The sequence below is a fragment of the Labeo rohita genome, chromosome 15, assembly GCF_022985175.1.
Source record: "Labeo rohita strain BAU-BD-2019 chromosome 15, IGBB_LRoh.1.0, whole genome shotgun sequence".
NCBI classification, from domain to species: domain Eukaryota; kingdom Metazoa; phylum Chordata; class Actinopteri; order Cypriniformes; family Cyprinidae; genus Labeo; species Labeo rohita.
Window position 1 is genome coordinate 27,246,679 of NC_066883.1, and position 20,547 is coordinate 27,267,225.

Sequence of the window (20,547 nt, forward strand, 5' to 3'; positions counted from 1 at the left end):
AAACAGGCCTAAAAGCCTATAGTGATTTAATATGTTGTTGTGATCTTGTCAGTTGAGCTTGTTTTGAGTTGAGTTGTTTTGTCGTGTTGTAATGTTCAATGCCATTTTGTGTTTTATTCAAATTCTTGCAATGCACGACCTAAAAAAGTCAAACCCTTTTAGAGCTTTGATTATAAATCAAGATACGCACCTTTCAAAACTTTTGAAATGTCATAAAAATGAATATTATATATTCAGTTAAATGTCAGAATATGACCATCAAATTATACATGTATATTACATCTCCTTAACTGTATTATTACTTGACTTATTTCACTAATGATATCCATGAGATAATGATTGTTTATTTTCTTTTTGACTCTGAGACGCATATGATGCCAGTGCTTTATCTACGCATTTAATTAGGTTGATCTGAGTGTTTATTTAGATTCATATAGAGTGCAAATTCTGTATATGCACTGGACAGTGAGAGATTGCTTGATAATCAGAAAAAGCTCATTTTTTAATGTATATACATTTTTATTTTTTGAGAAATTGAAAAGTAAATATATTTTAAGCTGCACTTCTCTTAGATCTTGTAGCATTGTTTCTTTTAAAAATAGGGAATATAGTTTCAGTTAAAATCTATTCACCAATGAAAAAAAATATATAATGGTTTCCACAAAATATTACGCAACACCACATAAATGTTTCTTGATCAGCCATCAAAGATATAAATTACAATTTAAAATATGTTAAAATAGAAAAAGGAATATTTTAAATTGTAAATGTGAGTGTAAGAGACTTATTTTAAAAACATTAAAACATTCAGTAACACTTTACAGTAAGGTTTCATTAGTTAATGTTAGTTAATGTAGTAACTAACATGAACAAACAATGAACAATACATTTATTACAGTAGTTATTAATCTTTGTTAATGTTAGTTAATGAAAATACAGTTGTTCATTGTTAGCTCATGTTAATTCACAGTGCATTAACAAATGTTAACAAGCACAACTTTTGACTTTAATAATGCATTATTAAATGAATTTAACATTAACTAAGATTAATAAATGCTGTAGAAGTATTGTTCATTTTCACTTCATGTTAACTAAAGTAGTTAACTAATGAACCGTATTGTAAAGTGTTACCAAATATTTTAACAACCCCTAACTTTTGAACAGTTGTGTATGCCTATAGGTTTTGTCCATCACCAAAAAGAAAAAAACGGGCACTTAACATAGAACAATGCATGAAAAATGATTTACAGAAACATTTCCAAAAGCATGTACCGTCTTCATTAGCTCATTAGGGCATGGAAACATAGTCAATGGCTTATTTTACATTTAGAATGAAAAAGAAGGAAAACAGAAACAAAAACACATGAAATGATAAACAAAAAAAGTTATATTACCCTGAATTTAAAAGATACAACACACTAACAACAAGAGCTGACCTCCTCGGCTACTGACTTCTCTCCACCAGGCCATAGGGGGGCACTGTTTATTTTGGATCCCATTTTAACTGCTTCATTCTGAACGCTCTCCGTCCCGACCCTCTTCTGGATTTCAGAGGCCATTGTTAAAAATGCCTTCTCTACATTATTTGCGTTCTTGGCACTTGTCTCCAGGAATGGGATTTTGAGTGATTCAGCAAATTCCTGAAAACAGTACAATTATTAACTTAGATCTGCCATTCCTAGAACAGAGTTTACCATAAGTTTTCATGAGCAGAAGGCTTACCTTTGCTGTAGTAAAGTCTACCACCTTTTTGGAGGCAAGGTCACTCTTATTACCCACTAGCAACTTGGAGACATTTTCACAGGCGTAGCGATCAATTTCTTCTAACCATTGCTTCACATTGTTGAAAGACTCCTGTAAAAGCAAAGTACTTCATTTAACATTCTCTGTACTTAAAATGCTATAACATTTTGTAATATTTAAAAGCCTTACCTGCTCAGTGACATCATACACAATTATAATTCCATGCGCCCCTCGATAATAGCTTGATGTTATTGTACGAAATCGCTCTTGTCCTGCTGTATCCCACTTCAGGACAGAAAAACACATAAAACATGTTACAAAAAAGCACAACACATATGTTGTTTGTAAAAAGATTAAGAAAATGTGTGTATATCATTCGTCATCCAAGCATTTAGGGCCTTTTTGCCAAGCAACCCAGACACAGCCCCTGATAGCACACTGTACATCACGGAGACGTCTATTTGATGTCTGCATTTACATCTGCAAGACGTATTTTTTTGAGTGTTTGCTCATCTGCAATACATCTACAGGACGTTTACAATCAGATGTCTTTAAGATGTTTATTATTTAGAATGTATGTAAAACTGACATTTACAGACATCTTTCAAATGTTTGTACACAGCAGATGCTTTCCAGATCAAGTAATCTTTAACAGACGTCTTGCAGACGTACATCTATCTGGGACAAACCAACTACCCTGATAGCATACGTACATCACAGAGATGTCTATTTGACTTCTGCATTTACAGCTGGAAGACATATTTTTTTAGATTGTTTGCTCATCTACAATACGTCTATAGGACGTTTCCTATCAGATGTTGAATAGATATCTATTAGATGTCTTTAAAATGTTTACGATTTAGAATATATGTAAAACTGACATCTTACAGACGTCTGTCAGATGTTTGTACACAGCAGATGCTTTCCAGATCAACTGATCTTTAACGGACATCTTGCAGACATACGTGTGCTATCTGGGTAGTTATGTCTGAATATAAATACATAAATGTCTGTAACATCTATACTCACAATCTGCAGTTTAACAGTCTTCCCCTCCATTTCGATAGTTCTGATTTTGAAATCTACTCCAATAGTGCTGATGTAGCTCTCTGTATAGGTGTCATCCTTTTGGAATAAATTGTTTGTCATTAACAGAATTATCAACTTTATCAATCAGTTGAATTAGCAATCAGTTTTACACTGATAAAAACAACCAGCACATATTTGAAACATCATGACAGTGAGCAAATAATAGAAAGCATTGTAATTTTTGGGTCAACTACTTTAAATGATTCACTGAACAACTTTTAAGCAGAAAATAATGGGTAAAATATCTATCTTACAGCAAAACGTAGAAGTAAACATGACTTTCCTACACCGGAGTCCCCAATCAGCAGCAACTTGAACAGGTAGTCACTGAGAAAAACATAATATTATTAACATTTTATGTTACTGTACTAGCATTCATGCTAAATTTAAGCTGCATTTTTATTTGCTTATTAATTGTGGGCACAGTTGATAATACGAACATTAATGGCACAAGAGGCCTCCTCTATGTACTGTAATTGAAGAAAGTCTGTCGACCATTAGCAACACAATGTATTGTAAACAAAAAAACACTAGCACCACAATACAGTAGACAAGCAATCTTAAGAGCCGTGACTAAGCTACTTACTACTCAGGATTCATCCTTAGGGTTATTAATAGCAGGATGCTGTGTAAACGTGTTTCAGCTCGATTATCTTAGTTCAGCTGGTTTCTGTCCTTGGAAATGCAAACAGCAACAGCCGTGGCAATAGTGAACCCAGATACAGCTCCATCATTTATTCAAGCCTTGATCAGGTTACAAAGGCCATTACCTGTTTCTTAAAGTTGCAGGCCGGCAGTAGTGACAACAAGGGTGATAACGACAGCATATAGAAAAGCATGTTGATTTCTGCAAAATTAGGAAGCCATGAAGCTGTCCATGAATTCCCTGGTGAAAAAAACAGCATATGCTGGTAGGTATGTTTTGATGCTGGAATGCTGGTTAGGTAGGTTTTGATGCTGGTTTAAGCTGGTCCTTTGCTGGTTTATGCTGGTCCTTTGCTGGTTCATGCTGGTCCTTGACCAGCAACATGACCAGCAAAAACCAGCAAAGAACCAGCTTAAACCAGCATCAAAACCTACCTAACCAGCATTCCAGCATCAAAACATACCTACCAGCATATGCTGTTTTTTTCACCAGGGTTATGTAACTGTATCAACAACTCTACCCAACATAATGTTATTGTAGTGTAAAGTTAATCACTAAAAAGTACAAATAAATAAAAAGTTATAAAGCTCATGAAATTAATATTAACAGGTAAGAAAAAAATAGTGAACCCAAAACATCACTCGTAACTTGACTTGTATTAGCAAACTATTACCGCTAGAGGACGCTGAATAATAAGAGAGAACCCACCCATCTCATTGCTGTTAAGTATTAGTCAATGCAAGGTATTACATTAAAAAAAAGGTAGGTATGTTTTGTTTGAGAAATAGTGGCTGAAGATTATATCCAAAAGTGATGAAATAACATACAATCTGAAGTACTTTTTTGTATTTTTTTTTGCTTCACCCTTTATGAATGTCATGCTGAACGTTTTGAATTGTTTTTAGACTTTGAATGCTGAATAATTTGATCCAGACACAAATTTTCAGGTCGATGTTACACAGTGTTGTTGCTATAATGATTTTATTTTCATACTTTTGTTTTTACAGTTGTTTATCTGTTAGAATTCTTTGCCATACAGTCATACGGAACAGTTGACAGCAATAATCTTGCTGAAAACAGATACAGTAACAACAAAACAATGCAGGCCAAGAGATCCAAGAGGGCCAATTAATGTGTTCCCTTGACTCTAATATACTCAAGAGGCCTACTGAAAATACTGCAACAGAAAATGACTTCATGAAGCCATATACTGCTTTTCCTTGTAAAGCTCAGAAGATCCTCCTTACAGTACTTGGAATGATCTAAATGTCTTTCTTTGTTTTTTAGAATTCTATAAAATAAGACTCAAACTGTTTACAGGCCTACACGCAGTACTTACAAATGCACATGACTGTTAACGTTGAGAAACAATAAGTTCCACTCATGTAATGTACTTTGACAAGGCAATTTGTTTGCATTCCTATTCAACTCAGTTGCAGAAATGGCCTGGTAAATGTCTTGAACACTGCCATCTTTACTTCATAATCACTAACATCTTTTGAGCCAATCATTTGGCCCATATTGTGTGACTGTTCACTCGGTATGATTCCTTGCAGCAGACAGGAAAAACATGGAAAAGTCTGTTTTACACTGTAGCTAAGAAGACATTTCAAAAATATGGCTATTTTTAGTTGGTGTCAAAGTAAAAAGATGCTTTTAGGGCTCAGATGTGTAGGTGCAGTTACACACTCTACCAGTAGGGGCAACTTGGGCCGTGCTATCAGTAACTCTACAACATTTAAGTGACCTGAGGCTTAATTCACTTACTCAATTCAGACCCTTGGTCTCTATGGTCCTAATCAACTCACCACAGCTTTCCCTTGACCAATGTTTAAGAGACTTAATTAATATGTTTTCTCTTTGGTCTTTAGTCCCAGTAAGGTCATGTTTTCATGGTACCTTAACATAATCTAGAGAATTCTGACACTCCCAAATCAAGGTCAAGGACCTCTTTGCTATTGTACTAAGAAATATATTAATGAAAATAGACTGATATAGAAAGGAAACATCCACAATGTGAAATAAAATGGGGTAAATGATACAGAATTATGGATAACTGAGCTAGTGACTTCACAAAATCTGACTATGATTTGACTATGTCTTGGTTCATGATAGAAATATTTAATAAAAGCAAAATTGTAAAAAAAAATCTCTTGGAAAGAAAGTCTTAGTTTTCAGTTGTTTTGGTTATGATTCAAAAATGATTGAGAAGACTTGCAAGTATAGGCTCTGCGTGTAACGGTGAAATGAACGAGATGGAAGCAACTGCAGGTGAAACACAAAGATTTATTGAAGACAAGGTGAACACAAACTCCGTGGTGATGAGGGGATCTCTCGGCTGGGTGGCGCAGGGGCTAGATGGCTGATGGTGATGTGGTGAAAACTCCCGTGACGAAATACACATCCACAAAACGATCAACGACGAGAATATACAATCCAACAGGGAGACACGACGAAAACCAACGAAACAGTCCAGCGTCCGGTGCAACTATCAGACGGGGAAGAAGACAATGAGGTGAGTATATGATGACAATTTACACTTTTAGGTGAACTGTCCCTTTAAATATACATATAATGAGAACATTTCAACAGAAACTTTTAAATAATGTGACTAAAAGGCTATCTAGACTGTTTTCCTAAAAGTGTCTATAAAAATTGTACATGTTAATGATCAGACAGGTGTACAATCAGGGAAGTGCAGTGCAGGGAAGGGAAAACAGCGACCTCAGGTGGCTGAGGGAAGCCCCACAGCCCAGATCATGACACTGCGACATAAATCCCCAAGGTTTTATTAGCAACAGTGTTTGCAGTTAGCACCACTGGTGGAAGTTTATTATCAAAGGGTTTATTACAAGTGACAAAACAAAACTAGAGGCCATTAACAGACTCTCCCACAGGTTTCATCAATCAGGCATTGTAAGGTGATGAAATGGTCTGGTGTTCGTATAAAAAAAGGCACAATGGCCTAGTAAATATATGCCAGGGTAAGTATTTAATAATACTCACATTTGCAGTAGCCTCAAATATAATGTACTAATAGAGTTAAAGCAGATACATTATAAATATGTACACTATAGCACTCAAAAGTTTGGGATTAGTGAGACTTGTAATGTTTTTTTAAAACGTCTCTTATGCTCATCATAAAATATAATTTATTCATGTGATGCAAAGCTGAATTTTCATCAGCTGTTACTCCAGTCTTAAGCGTCACATGATCCTTCAGAAATCATTTTAATGTGCTGATTTATTATTAGAATTATCAACGCAAATATTTTTTGGAACCTGTGATTCTTTTTTTCAGGATTCCATAATCCAGAAATCCATAAGTATTACTTTATTAGATTACACTGATGTGACAATGTTAAACGGGTCATCGGATGCCCATTTTCCACAAGTTGATATGATTCTTTAGGGTCTTAATGAAAAGTCTATAATATACTTTGGTTAAAAATTCTCAATGGTAGTGTAAAACAACACCCTTTTTACCTTGCCAAAATCAGCTCTGCAAAAATCATCCTGTTCTGGTTGAGGTAGCTTTAAATGTTAATGAGCTCTGCTCACCCCGCCCCTCTCTTCTCTCTGTGGAGTGACGAGCCTGTTTACTTTAGCTTTAACAAATACAGGAACTTGCTGTTGCAGATCTATACAGGTGGAGCTGGGGAAGGTGGAGGGTTTCAGAGGAACTCTGAAAATGCACTGCAAAACGATCTAGTGAATTCTAACAGCTATTTAAATGAAAGCAGCAAGCTCATTGGCTGCATAAGCAACAAGAACCAATCAGCTTGTGCCAAGAAGTTTAATGCTGTCAGTATAATCAGTTTGTGTTAATGAGCCAGCGCCATCTAGAGTTTCATGACAGAACTTTGCATTACCACTACATTAAAATTATGACATGTACTGAAAACAGGACATCAAACCATGTTTGAGATTCATTGAAAGTGACATTTAACAGCTGATAAGATCTGGGCTGAATTTCCTACCTGATAGAGACCGTTAGCGGCAATGGTTTCTATGATCTACTTACACGCCTACAATTCTTTTTGAAAACGCTGTCCTGATCAGATAAATAACACATGTACATGCATGGCCGATATCTACTAACATTTAGACTTTCATTTTAGATACTCAGTATTGTTGTGCTACTAATGTAGTCTCAAGTCTTCTGCTAAGGAAAAATATTCTTCACCCTTCAGTTGCATGCTTTTTTCCCACAGTTTTTTTTTGTCTTGAGGGGTTTACGTGTGGGTGATGTCAGAAATATGGCTGTCTATATAAGACTAATGTGTTTTACTGTCCTACGTGATTGACTTCACTTTGTTGGTGTCAACATTGAAACTGTAGTCTTTTCTACTGCATGAGGTGAGAACATTAATTGTGTTGTCTGTCAAGTTATATTATATAAAGACATTTTTGGGTAATTTGATATTAATATCTGCTTTTCCATAGATTTCACAGAGTCATTATGGAGAACTTATCCATCATAGTAAGTTTTGAGCTGACCCTGGATCCATTTTCCATCCCTTCAGGAGCAAAATATCCCATATTTCTCTTTGGCATCTTCATTTACGTGTTTGGTGCTTTTTGTAATCTGACCTTGTTGCTGCTCATTATTCTCACACGACGTCTCCACAAGCCAATTTACTTTATTTTGTTCAGCCTCCCTCTTAATGATTTTGTGGGAATCACTTCTATGCTTCCCAAAGTCCTTTCTGACATTGTGACAGAAACCAATAACACATACTATCCCCTCTGTGTGCTCCAGGGTTTTCTGCTCCACATGTATGGGGGTGGTGTTTTGTTCATCCTGGCTGCCATGGCTTTTGATCGCTATATTGCTATCTGTATGCCTTTGCGATATAATGCTCTAATGACGCCCAGGGTTGTTGTGACGATTGTGGCTCTTGTATGGGGGTTTGACTTTTTATTCATTTGTACACTCTTTTCCTTGCAGGGAATGCATTCAAGATGTAGATCCCATATTGTGAGTGTGTTTTGTGATAACCCTTCTCTTGTTAAACTGGCCTGTGATAATACTATAGTTAATAACATTTTTGGCTTATTTACAACAGCCATAATCCAGATTATTAGTGTTTCTATTCAAGTATTTTCCTATGTGAAGATTTTGATTACCTGCTTGGTTACAAGTCGGTCTGACGCAAAGAGCAAGGCCATCAGCACCTGTGTTGCTCAATTGGTTATTTTCATCATGTTTGAAATTGTTGTGACTTTCTACGTCCTGTCTCATAGGTTCTCAGATGTTAATGCAAATCTGCAGAAAATTACGGGGATGCTCATTTTTTTGGTGCCTCCTGTTATGAATCCAATCGTTTATGGACTGAACAGCCATGAAATACGAAAGCACTTCCTTAAATTCTTTCACAGAAAAATCTCTGCTTAAAATGTTTTATTTTATCATAGTTTGTGCCAAGATGTCTTGTAAAGCCTTCTGCTCATGTTTAATGGCAGTTCCAATAAATTATTTTTAATATCTACGTATATGTAGTCAGTAGAGGGCAATTGCACAACAATTTTCACTTTTCATTTTTGAGAAAATGAATGAATTCACATTAATGCCAAAACCTATATGTCCAAAATTACTTTTTATAATTAGGGTTCATTTGGAGATAAAAACCAACAACAGATCATTCAGTTATCTGCCTTCACCTGTGTAACAGTTCTTTGTTTATCTGTGATTTTATAGAAAATGACAAACATCAGATGATCATAATCAATCAATCCACAGACTCCTGAAACAAATGATTGGGAACGATAGCAGATCAGGCAAATCTCCTCCTTGATCTCCTTCTTTCAGTGTTAACTGATGTCTGCTATCATTTTATGACAAACATCATTTATCAATAGGCAAAAGTCTATGTTCTAAAGGTACTTTCTAAATATACAATTTTCAGCTGCGAGGTTTGCAAGATCTTCTACAACATAGACATATGTGTCCCTGTGTATTCATTAAAACCATAAAACACTGTGAAAATTATTGTTTTTGTTCAGTGTGAAACAATCTTTTTTGGCATCTATGTTAAAAACAAAAAATAAAAATTTGATATAATCCTTGTTCTGCCTGTTTCTGTCCTTCGTTGTGCAAATAACACATAATGAGGCCAGACAAATAATTTCTTTAGAGGGATAGTTCAACTAAAAATGAAAGTTTTGTCATTCATTTCTCACCCTCATGTCGTTCCAAACCCGTTAGACCTTTGTTCAAGATATTTTGATGAAATCTGAGAGCTTTCCGACCCTCTGTAGACAGCACTGCAACTACCATGCTCAAGGCTAGAAAGGTAGTAAAGACATCGTTAAAATAGTCCATGTGACATTAGTGGTTTAACCTTAACTTTATGAAGCTTCTCGTGAACGTGCATCAAATAAAATAGTTATTTTTGTTTTCTTCGTGCAAAATACGTTTTTTCGTAGCTTCACAAAATTAAAGTTGAACCACTGATGTAACATGGACTGTTTTAACAATGTCCTTACTACCTTTCTGGGCCTTGAATATGGTAGTTGTCAGTTGCATTGCTGTCTATGCAGGTTCAGAAAGCTCTCGGATTTCATCAAAAATATCTTCATTTGTGTTCAGAAGATGAACAAAGTTCTTACGGGTTTGGAATAACACAAGGGTGAGTAATTAAAGGGGTACTCCACCCCAAAATGAAAATTTTGTCATTGATCACTTCCCCTCATGTCGTTCCAAATCTGTAAAAGCTTTGTCTTCTTTGGAACACAATGTAAGATATATTGGATGAAAACCGGGAAGCTTTAGACTGTCCCACTGACTGCCAGGTAAATACCACTGTCAAGACCCAGAAAAGTATGAAAGACATCATCAAAATAGTCCATCTGCCATCAGTGGTTCAATCTGAATTTTATGAAGCAACGAGAATAATTTTTGTACGCAAAGAAAAAAAAAGATTTTACTCAACAATTCGTCTCCTCTGCATAGCGCCATTTTGGAGAGTATCTGCTGGACGTGACGTATCTGCTGGATACGCTGGTTTAGTTCAAATCAAAGCGTAAATATACGTAGAAAACGTATCTGTGTAGTCCGGCTGACACAGAACAGCATACGTTCTGTATGCCGTTCTGGGTCAAAATGGCACTATACTCTCCAAAATGGAGCTACACTGACGCGGAGGAGACGAATTGTTGAATAAAATCTTTTTTTTTTCTTTGCTTAAAAAAAGTATTTTCTTTGCTTCATAAAATTCAGATTGAACCACTGATGGCAGATGGACTATTTTGACGATGTCTTTTCTGCAGCTTGACAGTGGTATTTACCTGGCAGTCAATGGGACAGTCATGAGCCTCCCGGTTTTCATCCAAAATAACTTAAATTGTGTTTTGAAGACGAACAGAGCTTTTACGGGTATGGAACGGCATGTGGGTAAGTGATTAATGACAAAATTTTCATTTTGGGGTGGAGTAACCCTTTAACCCATTTAATTAATTAAATTTAAGGATAATTAACTATCCTTTTAGGTAAAGTAACAGTCTTATGTTCTTTTCTGTTTCCACAGACATTGTTTGATTCAGACTGGATATCTAAAATGATATTGAACTAAAAATATAGTCTTAAGGGAAGAGCAAACGGAATCAAAATTATTTGAAGTTACACAATGCGTTACACAATGATTATAAAGCATGTGCACCTACTATTATTAGTAAAGTCTTACATTTCTTGTTATTAAAGTTATTTTTCAAACATTGTATCTTTTTTAATTCAAAATAATAGAAAACAACTCGCAGTCAAGCTTGGCATCCCAAAGGTATTATTAGTGGCACTGTTCATATTGGCCTGGTATCACATCAACACTTTAGACGCAAAGGCGGTTAATTATCAAGTTGTTTATTATATGTGACAAAACCAAGTGGACGCCATTAATGAAATCCCTCCAGATCTCATCAATCACACATAGGCCTACTGAAAGTCTCAATGGACCAATAAACACATGCATGTGCAACTGTTATTATTAATGTAGTGAACTAAAAGTACCAGTGAATGTTAAGTGTTGAATCACAATGTAGAAATTGAATTAAAATGTTCCTCATTCAAAGTCTGTTCTCTTAAAATTATTTAGATAACACATGGTTGGACCTCCAAGTAAAAGCAGCAAAAAACTTTTTAAAAATCTTTTGGTAACATTTTATTTTAAGGACCAATTCTCACTATTAAGATGCTTATTAGCAGACATATTACTAGCATATTGACTATTCATTAGTACTTATAAAGCACATATTAATGCCTCATCCTGCATGACCATGTTTTAGATAAAGATTTTTTTAAAAAAGAAACATTTAAAAGTAGTAGTAGTAGTAGTAATTTTAGTGTATTCTATTTTAGTGTAGCCATTCTCTGTAATCACTTTTTACCGAAATACCACTAATTTTTGTGCCGGTGTGTCGCAAAATATTAGCCGGGCTGCTGTTCGCCGGGGTAAGCGCGAACTTTAGACCACGGCCTCGTGTTTCACTCGTAGCTGAAAGATGCCATGACTGACTCCAAAACCTGCCCATAAACAAACACTACTGACATTAGAGAACATATTTTAACATCAAATTAAATTATACTCAGTACTATTAATAAAAAAAATTCATTTACTTTATGCATGGCAAAAGGTGTTTCCATCATGCAAAGTGACCGCTGCTGATGCAGCTGACTGACATCTCGTCCTTATGTTGTGTTGCATAAAATAATACAATTTAGAGCAACAATCGGTGGCACTGAGAACTGCTCTTTCCTGTAGAGGACACAAAAAGCCCGCACTCTGACTGTAACTCAGGAGCTGGGATGTTTTGTCAGAGACAGGCTTAACCCATCAAAAAAAATGACGTAGCAACTTAGTTACCGGAAAAATACCAAGCACCTGATAAAACATATTTAAAACATCCAAATAAAATAACCCAACAGTTAAACCCAGCATTTGGGTTAAAAAAAATAACCCAGCACCTGGGTAAAAATATTAAAAACAACCCAAATAAAATGACCCAATGGGGCTGAACCCAGCATTTGGGTTAAAAAAAATAACCCAGCATTTTTTAGTGTTTGAAATCAGCATGAATTTAAAATTGGCCCTATTATTTTTTATTATAAATGCTACTGAAACACATTTTTTAAAGTGCGTGGATTTTTCAGTGCTGGAATTAATTATGTGATATGTATATGTACATCAAATCTGTGTCATCACACATCGTCAACCTGTGACAAGTAATATGCACTTTCACATAATTTGTCTTTAGGGGTTATAATGTGGATGATGTCAGTATGTTGACTGTCTATATAAGACGTTCAACAAGACCTTGCAAACATGACAACATCAACACACTGTAGTTTCTTTTAACTGAGGTGCTGTTAGAGGTTTAAAGTGTGGATGAGGTGAGTGACATGCTGTTTTATTTTTCAATTATGGTTGTCGTTTGGTGTTTTATTGATATGAATGTAACCTTACTATTATTTTTCTTATTTTCCACAGGTTCTAGAGTCATAATGGAGAACTTATCCATCATAGTCAGTTTTGAGCTGACCCTGGATCCATTTTCCATCCCTCCAAGAGCAAAATATCCCATATTTCTTTTTGGCATCTTCATCTACATGTTTGGTGCTTTTTGTAATCTGACCCTGTTGCTGCTCATTATTCTGAAACAAAGTCTCCACAAGCCAATTTACTTCATTCTGTTCAGCCTCCCTCTGAATGATTTTGTGGGAATCACTTCTATGCTTCCCAAGGTGCTCTCTGACATTGTGATGGAAACCAATGACACATACTATCCCCTCTGTGTGCTCCAGGGATTTCTGCTCCACATGTATGGGGGTGCTGTGTTGTTCATCCTGGCTGCCATGGCTTTTGATCGCTATATTGCCATTTGCATGCCTCTGCGTTACAATGCTCTCATGACACCAAAGTTTGTGATGGGAATTGTTGCTTTTGTATGGGGCCTTGACCTTTTTTTCATCGTTGTGCTCTTTTCTTTGCAGGGAATGCATTCAAGATGTAGATCCCATATTGTGAGTGTGTTTTGTGATAACCCTTCTCTTGTTAAGCTGGCCTGTGGTAATACTACAGTTAACAACATCTTTGGCTTATTTACAACAGCCATGATGCAGATTATTAGCGTTTCCATTCAAGTATTTTCGTATGTGAAGATTTTGATTACCTGCTTGGCCACGAGTAGGTCTGACGCAAAGAGCAAGGCCATCAACACTTGTATTGCCCAACTGGTTATTTTCATCATGTTTGAGGTTGTTGGAAGTTTCACCATCCTGTCACACAGGTTTTCAAATGTAAACGCAAATCTGCAAAAGATTATGGGAATGCTCATTTTTCTAGTGCCTCCACTTCTGAATCCAATAGTTTATGGATTGAACAGCCACGAATTACGAAATAACCTGTTAAAAATCTTGCGCAGAAAAATCTCTAAAATGTAAAATATTTCTAACATATATTTTTGTCACTGTTTATGCCAAGAGATTCCAAAAAACCTTTTACATAGTAGTGTTATGATTAATTATAAAAGTGTAGCAGGATGAGCCATTTAGGCATTTTAAGCAAAAGAAACTGCTTTTAAAATGCACTTATTTCAATTAGTGTATACAGTTCAGTTTTCACAATGATACATCTATGAACAATGTATTACTCTTTTGGAGAGTCTCAGAGACGTCAGGTATAAAACATGAATTATCACAGAAGATACATTCCTGTAAACTGTTTGTTCTGATATGTTGATATCTTTGTATGTTTTGTGTGCACAACTACTATAACAATCTCACATTTCTGAAAAGTGCATGTGTTAACATGCATAGTAAAACATAATATTAAAGTTTTATATCCAATGGGTTTTGATTAGGTCAAAAGAACACGTTAATTGGTTAATTTAGAATTTACTCTTGTTATGTTTTATATGAAGGCCTCCATCACTGGTTTCTCTCTTAGTCCAAAAACAGTCCAAAAGAGACTGTGGGTTAGAAATAGCCATCATTCAGTCTTTTAGTGTTTACAAGTAACGTGAGTTATGTAATATTATTACTTTTTCCAAGTAACTAGTAAAGTAACGCATTTCTTTTTAATTGACAAGAAAATATCTGAGTTACTTTTTTCAAATAAGTAACGTCAGTTACTTTTCCCCCCCATTTATTGATTAAAAGCTCTCCTGTCCCCATGTTGAGAGAAATCAGGAATAAGATGTTAGTTCCAGAATAAAAGTGAACATGCATTAATTCGTCTCACTCCTCAAAATGAATAAAAACAGTGAAATTCAACTCAGAATATGATGCAAACCTGCAATGATTAAATATGTTAAATAATACAAATATCCTTTATGCATTTAATCCAATTTTATTAACCGATTTCTTTGCTGCCGACATTCAATGATCCAGTTCAACCATACTAATAAGCAAAAATTACTCAAGATAATCTAACATTGTTTTTCTTTTTAGTGCTGAAGAGTTGATATTTTTTTCTTCTGCGGTCTACTGTACATACGTGAATTTACTTTTCTCAAAGCCTGAGGCTTTTGGTGTGAAAAGGCTTTTACATTTGTCAAACTTTGTCAAAAAGTTTTATATTAAAAACAAACAATCAAGCCCTGCCCAGATTTAAGAAGTAATGCAGAAGTAAAGTAACACATTACTTTTCATAAAAAGTAACTAACATAATTAGTTACTTTTTTTAGGGAGTAGCTCAATATTGTAATGCATTACTTTTAAAAGTAACTTTTCCCAACACTGTTCTTGATCACTTTTCGTAGAATATGATATCTACATACTGTATGCACAAATGTCAATGGTTAATGTAATTGCAATTATTTTCAAGGCATATTTGCATAAATGTCTTTTATTAAAAATGTATACTCAATGCAACAGGGCTTTTTTTCCTGCTTTGTAATGAAATATACAAACACAACAGGCTGTCAAATACATTTTTATAACACTTTAACTTTAACTGTATTAGGGAGAATGCAACTTTTTTTGGTCTATTTATCTTAGAATTTTTTTTTAATGGTTTTAAAACTGGAAAAGGGAAATGGCTAAAAAAAAGAAAAAGAAAGAAAAAAAGAAACTCAACCACTTTTCCCCTGAAGTCTGGAACGAATGAACAGATCTTTACAACACATGACAATTTTGTAAACAGTGACTAAATCCAAAAAAAAAAAATAAAATAAAATAATAATAATAATTCACTAAAGACTGATCACACACTTCCGAACAGACTTTAGTAGAAACATGCACCTCTTTGTTAGGAGATGTTTGAAAAATGAAAATGTGTTCAAAAATTGGCTCAAAATATAAAAGATGTTTAATCTCTGATGACTGGGTGGAATCATCGCTTCAAAAAAAACCAAAAAAAAAAAAAAATAAAAATAAAACCTATGTTCGTCACACATTATGTGATATTCTGTCACATATTGTTTAATTATTTATAAAAAAACATTTGGCAACTAGAAACTCCAAAAACCTGGATAAAAATTTTGCAGTCCATTCCTTTAGTGTTTAAAATAATGTGTGGAAGGTACTGTCATTGAAGGTCTGTCATTGTTTCCAGTAATACACAACACATCTCTTAAAGGGGTCATTGGATGGCCATTTTCCACAAGTTGATATGATTCTTTAGGGTCTTAATGAAAAGTCTACAACATACTTTGGTTAAAAATTCTCAATCGTTGTGTAAAACAACACCCTTTTTACCTTGTCAAAAATCATCCCATTCTAAGGGGTTGTTCCTTAAATGCAAATGAGCTCTGCTCGCCCCGCCCCTCTCTTCTCTCTGCTGCTAGGAGAGATTGTTTACTTTAGCCACATGCAAAACTTGCTAATTAGCACGTTATTAGGAAAGGTGATTGCAGAAATTCATAAAAAAAACCTTATACTCACTTCTGTTGTAGGTGAAGCTGGATCACGAATGATTTGCGTGAACATAGACGCATTTATGTAGATCAGGAGGTGCATTCCCTTCACAAACAAACGTAATCCACTGCATCTTCAGCGGCTCAGATGTCTGGACTGAATGACGACCACTATGTTCATCATTACATCCAGCAACACAACACCTCAATCGCTCAATCCGAGATATTCTTGTCTAACATCCCTGCTCCGGCATCGAAACAATGGAGGTCGGACTGTTACAGCTGATCTGAGGTAAGACGCTCATGTCAATCAACTATTGTGGGAGCGGCCTCTGTCGGTGTGACTCCAAATGACTCGATTTGAAAAAGGGGATATTATTTTTACAGATTAATTATAAACCACTGCATAGATTTTTGTCATAATAGGGTTGATGTGTACAATGACTTTTTCTGCATAAAAGGTGACGCTGTACCACATTGGTGTAACAAACTGGGGGCGAGGGATGGGGTTTCAAGTTCCAAGGTTAGTTTTATTTGTAAATTAAAGTGATTTCTATATTTTATCCATTCAAAAGACTACGAAAGCGATCCTAGTTCTTCGAGTAAAAGTAGCACAATGTAGACTAAAAACAAAGCAGAATATTTGTGTCTATGTTTCGCTGCGTAATACCGTCTTTTGTGATTGGCCATAATACCTGCAGACTGCAGCCAATAGAAATGCTTCTCTATCGGTGTGCGTCCTGCTCCTCACAGCTCAGATCTTGAAAGCAGACTGCGGTTTTTGTAATTCATTATAACGATGTGTAAAGACGATGTATATAATAGATTCTGTATGCAGTGGAGAGAGCTTCATTAATTAAAAAAGCAAGTCTGTGAGATCGCGGACAGTTTTTAATGATTATAAAGAGTTTGCAAAAGTGAAACTGAATTTATACAACAGTTTTATACATTTTATACAAAAGTTATTATTAAGTGACTTACATTTTAGGAACACTGTTGTCTGATTGTACTATATTTTGTCAATAAAAATAGTTCCAAATAAAGTCCCAGCTGAGCCGCTGTGCATCTATAGTCTCTGACAGAGCGCTCTTTCGTTTATGAATGAATCTACGTTTTGGAATCAATTGAATGAATGATTCAGTCACAAAGACTTTGACTTGCTGCCACCTACTGGCGGTTTCAGTTTCATTTTTAAAGTATAAATTGAGACTTTTAAATATTAATTAATATTTAATATTTATATATTCAAAACTTTATATTGAAAGCATTGATCTTAAAACCTTGTTATTATGAATGCATTAATACCTCCTCTAAATCTTGTCAAAAATTCTGTAAATATTCCTTAATGCTACATTTGCACTTTTGTGCCACGCAAAGGTGAATTGTTGCTGATTTAATTTGACTGGTAACTTATTCTTCCTGATTGTATCCTATTATTTTAATTTAATTTATGGTTAAATTCAAATTTTTGAAAAACACAAAACAAAAAACAAAACAAAAAACAAACAAAAAATCTTTTTTTTTTTTTGTCATAAAAGATGACATACATTTAATAAAGTTAGAAAAATGGCATTACAAAAGTTAAAAAAAAAAAAAAAAAAACTTCCAAAAAGTTAAATATTGCTTCATAATGGGAAGGTAAATTTCTGTCATTGATCAGAAGGTGTTCCTAAGTTTGTTTTGTTTTTTTCTCAGTGGGAGCACATAACATACAACAAATCTTTAATTTGGCCATAATTGCAGGTGCTTGTCTTATTATCCAAGAAGGTTTAGAGAAAATATGAAATAAGTTTAAGGTTATTATAGATTATAAAAGGTTTTATAATTAAATACAGCCGAGAGGACATCTAAAATTACCATTACTACACCCCACAAAATATCAAAAATGTTTGATCTCTAAAGACTGGGTGGAATCATAGTCTAAAACAGACAACTGTTTCTGTTATTGTTTTCAATAAAGCACCATCTGAAGTCCCATGACTTCCCAAGACTTCAAGTCCCACGACTGTTTTTTTCTGCATAAAAGATTCTGTACCATAGCCTACAGCGGTATAGCTAGTGTATTCAGGTCATACATCTTACAGCATAAGTGAGCTAAGGTAAGACATATTGTGACTTAAACTGCATGATTAAGCATGCAGTCAGATTTACAAAACTTGTCACACGATCATTTATGTAAAATTCTTTATGGTGAAAATGTGTTCATTTTTGTTTTCCATCAAGGATTTTAATGGCTGGAAATCTTTCAAATCCTACTTTCACATTTAATCTTAAAATTGCAAAACTTGATATCCATCCCAAAGCAATATATCCTGTGTTCTTGGCTGGAGCTCTGATCTACGTGTTCTCTGTGCTCTGTAACGGAACCATTCTTGGACTGATAATCACTCAGAGAAGCCTTCACAAGCCGATGTTCTACATCCTGTTCAGCCTCCCTTTTACCGATTTAATCGGAATCACAGCCTGTCTGCCCAGGGTGCTTTTGGACATTTTAACAGAAACAAATGATGTGTATTACCCTACATGTGTTCTTCAGGCTTTTCTGCTACATTTTTATGCAGGTTCAGTACTTTTTTTACTGGCAGCCATGTCAGTAGACCGCTACATAGCAATATGCAACCCTCTCAGATATAATTCTATCATGACACCTTGCAAAATATATGGAATCATAATGCTGGCATGGGGCCTTGACTTTGCCTTAATACTAGTGTTGTTTTCCCTTCAGGCTAGAATGGAAAAATGCAACTCTTTTATTACGAACGTGTACTGTGACAACCCATCTTTGCTTTCGCTTTCATGTGGAGAGGATTTAACTGTGAACAACATTTATGGTTTATTTATAACAGCATTTATGCAGATAATCAGTATCTCTATCCAGCTGTACTCTTATACGCAGATTCTCATTACATGTATAAAACAAACACATGCTGATTCAAAAGTTAAGGCTCTGAATACGTGTATAGCCCAGATCGCTACATTTTTCCTTTTTGAAATAGTGACAAGCATTGCTATTTTATCATATCGGATCCCCAGCATCTCTGCCAATGCACGGAGGATTTGTGGCTTGATGATTTACACAGTCCTTCCGGCTGTCAATCCAGTCATATATGGAATGAAAACTAAAGATATTAGAATAGCATTCTTTTTGGTTTTGAAAAGGCACAAAGTTAACCCGGGTAAAAATACATCTGCTGTTAAAAACAGAAAATAATAATTATTATTGCATGTAATCATTGAAAAATGTTTCTTGATGTTGTATTTTAGATGTAATAGACAAGTTTAATTGTAACTGTGTACGACTAATCATGGAAAAAAAAACAAACAAACAAACAAACAAACAAAAACTAAACAACTGTATAATAAGATAATTTAAAAAAAGAAAATTTTATTACATCATCTTTTGGTGTAAATCGTTTCTTTGTAATTGTTGTGAATGCATTAAAAACATTTAAATAAATGTTGTATTATCTGTTTATAATTTACTTGTTACTAGGCTTTTTTTCATGTGTGAATACAGTGGTATGTGAAAGTTTGGGAACCCTTTGCAGAATCTGTGAAAATGTGAATAATTTTAACAAAATAAGAGAGATCATACTAAATGCATGTTATTTATTGTTTAGTACTGTCCTGAGTAAAATATTTTACATAAAAATGTTTCCAGCAGTGTATGATTTTGAGATCCATCTTTTCACACTGAGGACAACTGAGGGACTCAAACACAACTATTAAAAAAGTTTCAAACATTCACTGATGCTCCAGAAAAAAACACGATGCATTAGGAGCAGGGGGGTGAAAACTGTTGAACAGAATTTTTCTTATTTTGTTTTAATATTATTTTTTTTTCATTTAGTACTGCTATTCAGAAGCAAAAGAAGATATTTACATGTTTCCCGGAAGACAAATGAAGTAAAATTTAATTTGATCTTCAAATTCAAAAAGTTTTCACCCCTCAGCTCTTAATGCATTGTGTTTCTAAATATGCAAAAGATGCTTGAAAACTGAAGAATCTGCAGGACCTGGAGGATTTTCTGAAGAACAGTGCTCAGTTTAACTGTTCAGAACAAACAAGGGACTCATGAACAAAAAACAGTCGTAGATCATCCAGGTAACCACACAGTATGAAGAACCAAGGGTTCCCAAACATTTGAAAAGGGGTATTTTAATAATTTCAGCTATTTTTTGTCTTGTGGACTATATGTAAACATCTTTTATGTGGAATA

At 34.8% G+C, this 20,547-nt stretch overlaps 4 protein-coding genes across 4 annotated transcripts; 3 read left to right on the top strand and 1 right to left on the bottom strand.

Moving 5' to 3' along the window:
• Nucleotides 1–563: 563 nt before the first annotated feature.
• zgc:171927 (uncharacterized protein LOC100124616 homolog) lies at nt 564–3,562 on the bottom strand. Its single transcript, XM_051130297.1, has 6 exons — nt 3,419–3,562; nt 3,087–3,159; nt 2,773–2,868; nt 1,933–2,028; nt 1,723–1,854; nt 564–1,640 (listed from the first exon to the last, which is right to left on the bottom strand). Exons 1-6 carry the CDS (start codon nt 3,430–3,432, stop codon nt 1,419–1,421), a joined length of 633 nt encoding a protein of 210 aa, XP_050986254.1. The 5' UTR covers nt 3,433–3,562; the 3' UTR covers nt 564–1,418.
• A 4,378-nt stretch (nt 3,563–7,940) lies between these two features.
• On the top strand, nt 7,941–8,876 carry LOC127177782 (olfactory receptor 8D1). The gene has a single exon (XM_051130296.1). It carries the CDS (start codon nt 7,941–7,943, stop codon nt 8,874–8,876), a length of 936 nt encoding a protein of 311 aa, XP_050986253.1.
• Nucleotides 8,877–12,974: 4,098 nt separating this feature from the next.
• On the top strand, nt 12,975–13,913 carry LOC127177718 (olfactory receptor 52J3-like). The gene has a single exon (XM_051130130.1). It carries the CDS (start codon nt 12,975–12,977, stop codon nt 13,911–13,913), a length of 939 nt encoding a protein of 312 aa, XP_050986087.1.
• Nucleotides 13,914–18,395: 4,482 nt separating this feature from the next.
• Nucleotides 18,396–19,538, top strand: or71at1 (odorant receptor, family 71, subfamily AT, member 1). Its single transcript, XM_051130123.1, has 2 exons — nt 18,396–18,426; nt 18,551–19,538. Exon 2 carries the CDS (start codon nt 18,558–18,560, stop codon nt 19,536–19,538), a length of 981 nt encoding a protein of 326 aa, XP_050986080.1. The 5' UTR covers nt 18,396–18,426; nt 18,551–18,557.
• Nucleotides 19,539–20,547: the final 1,009 nt, after the last annotated feature.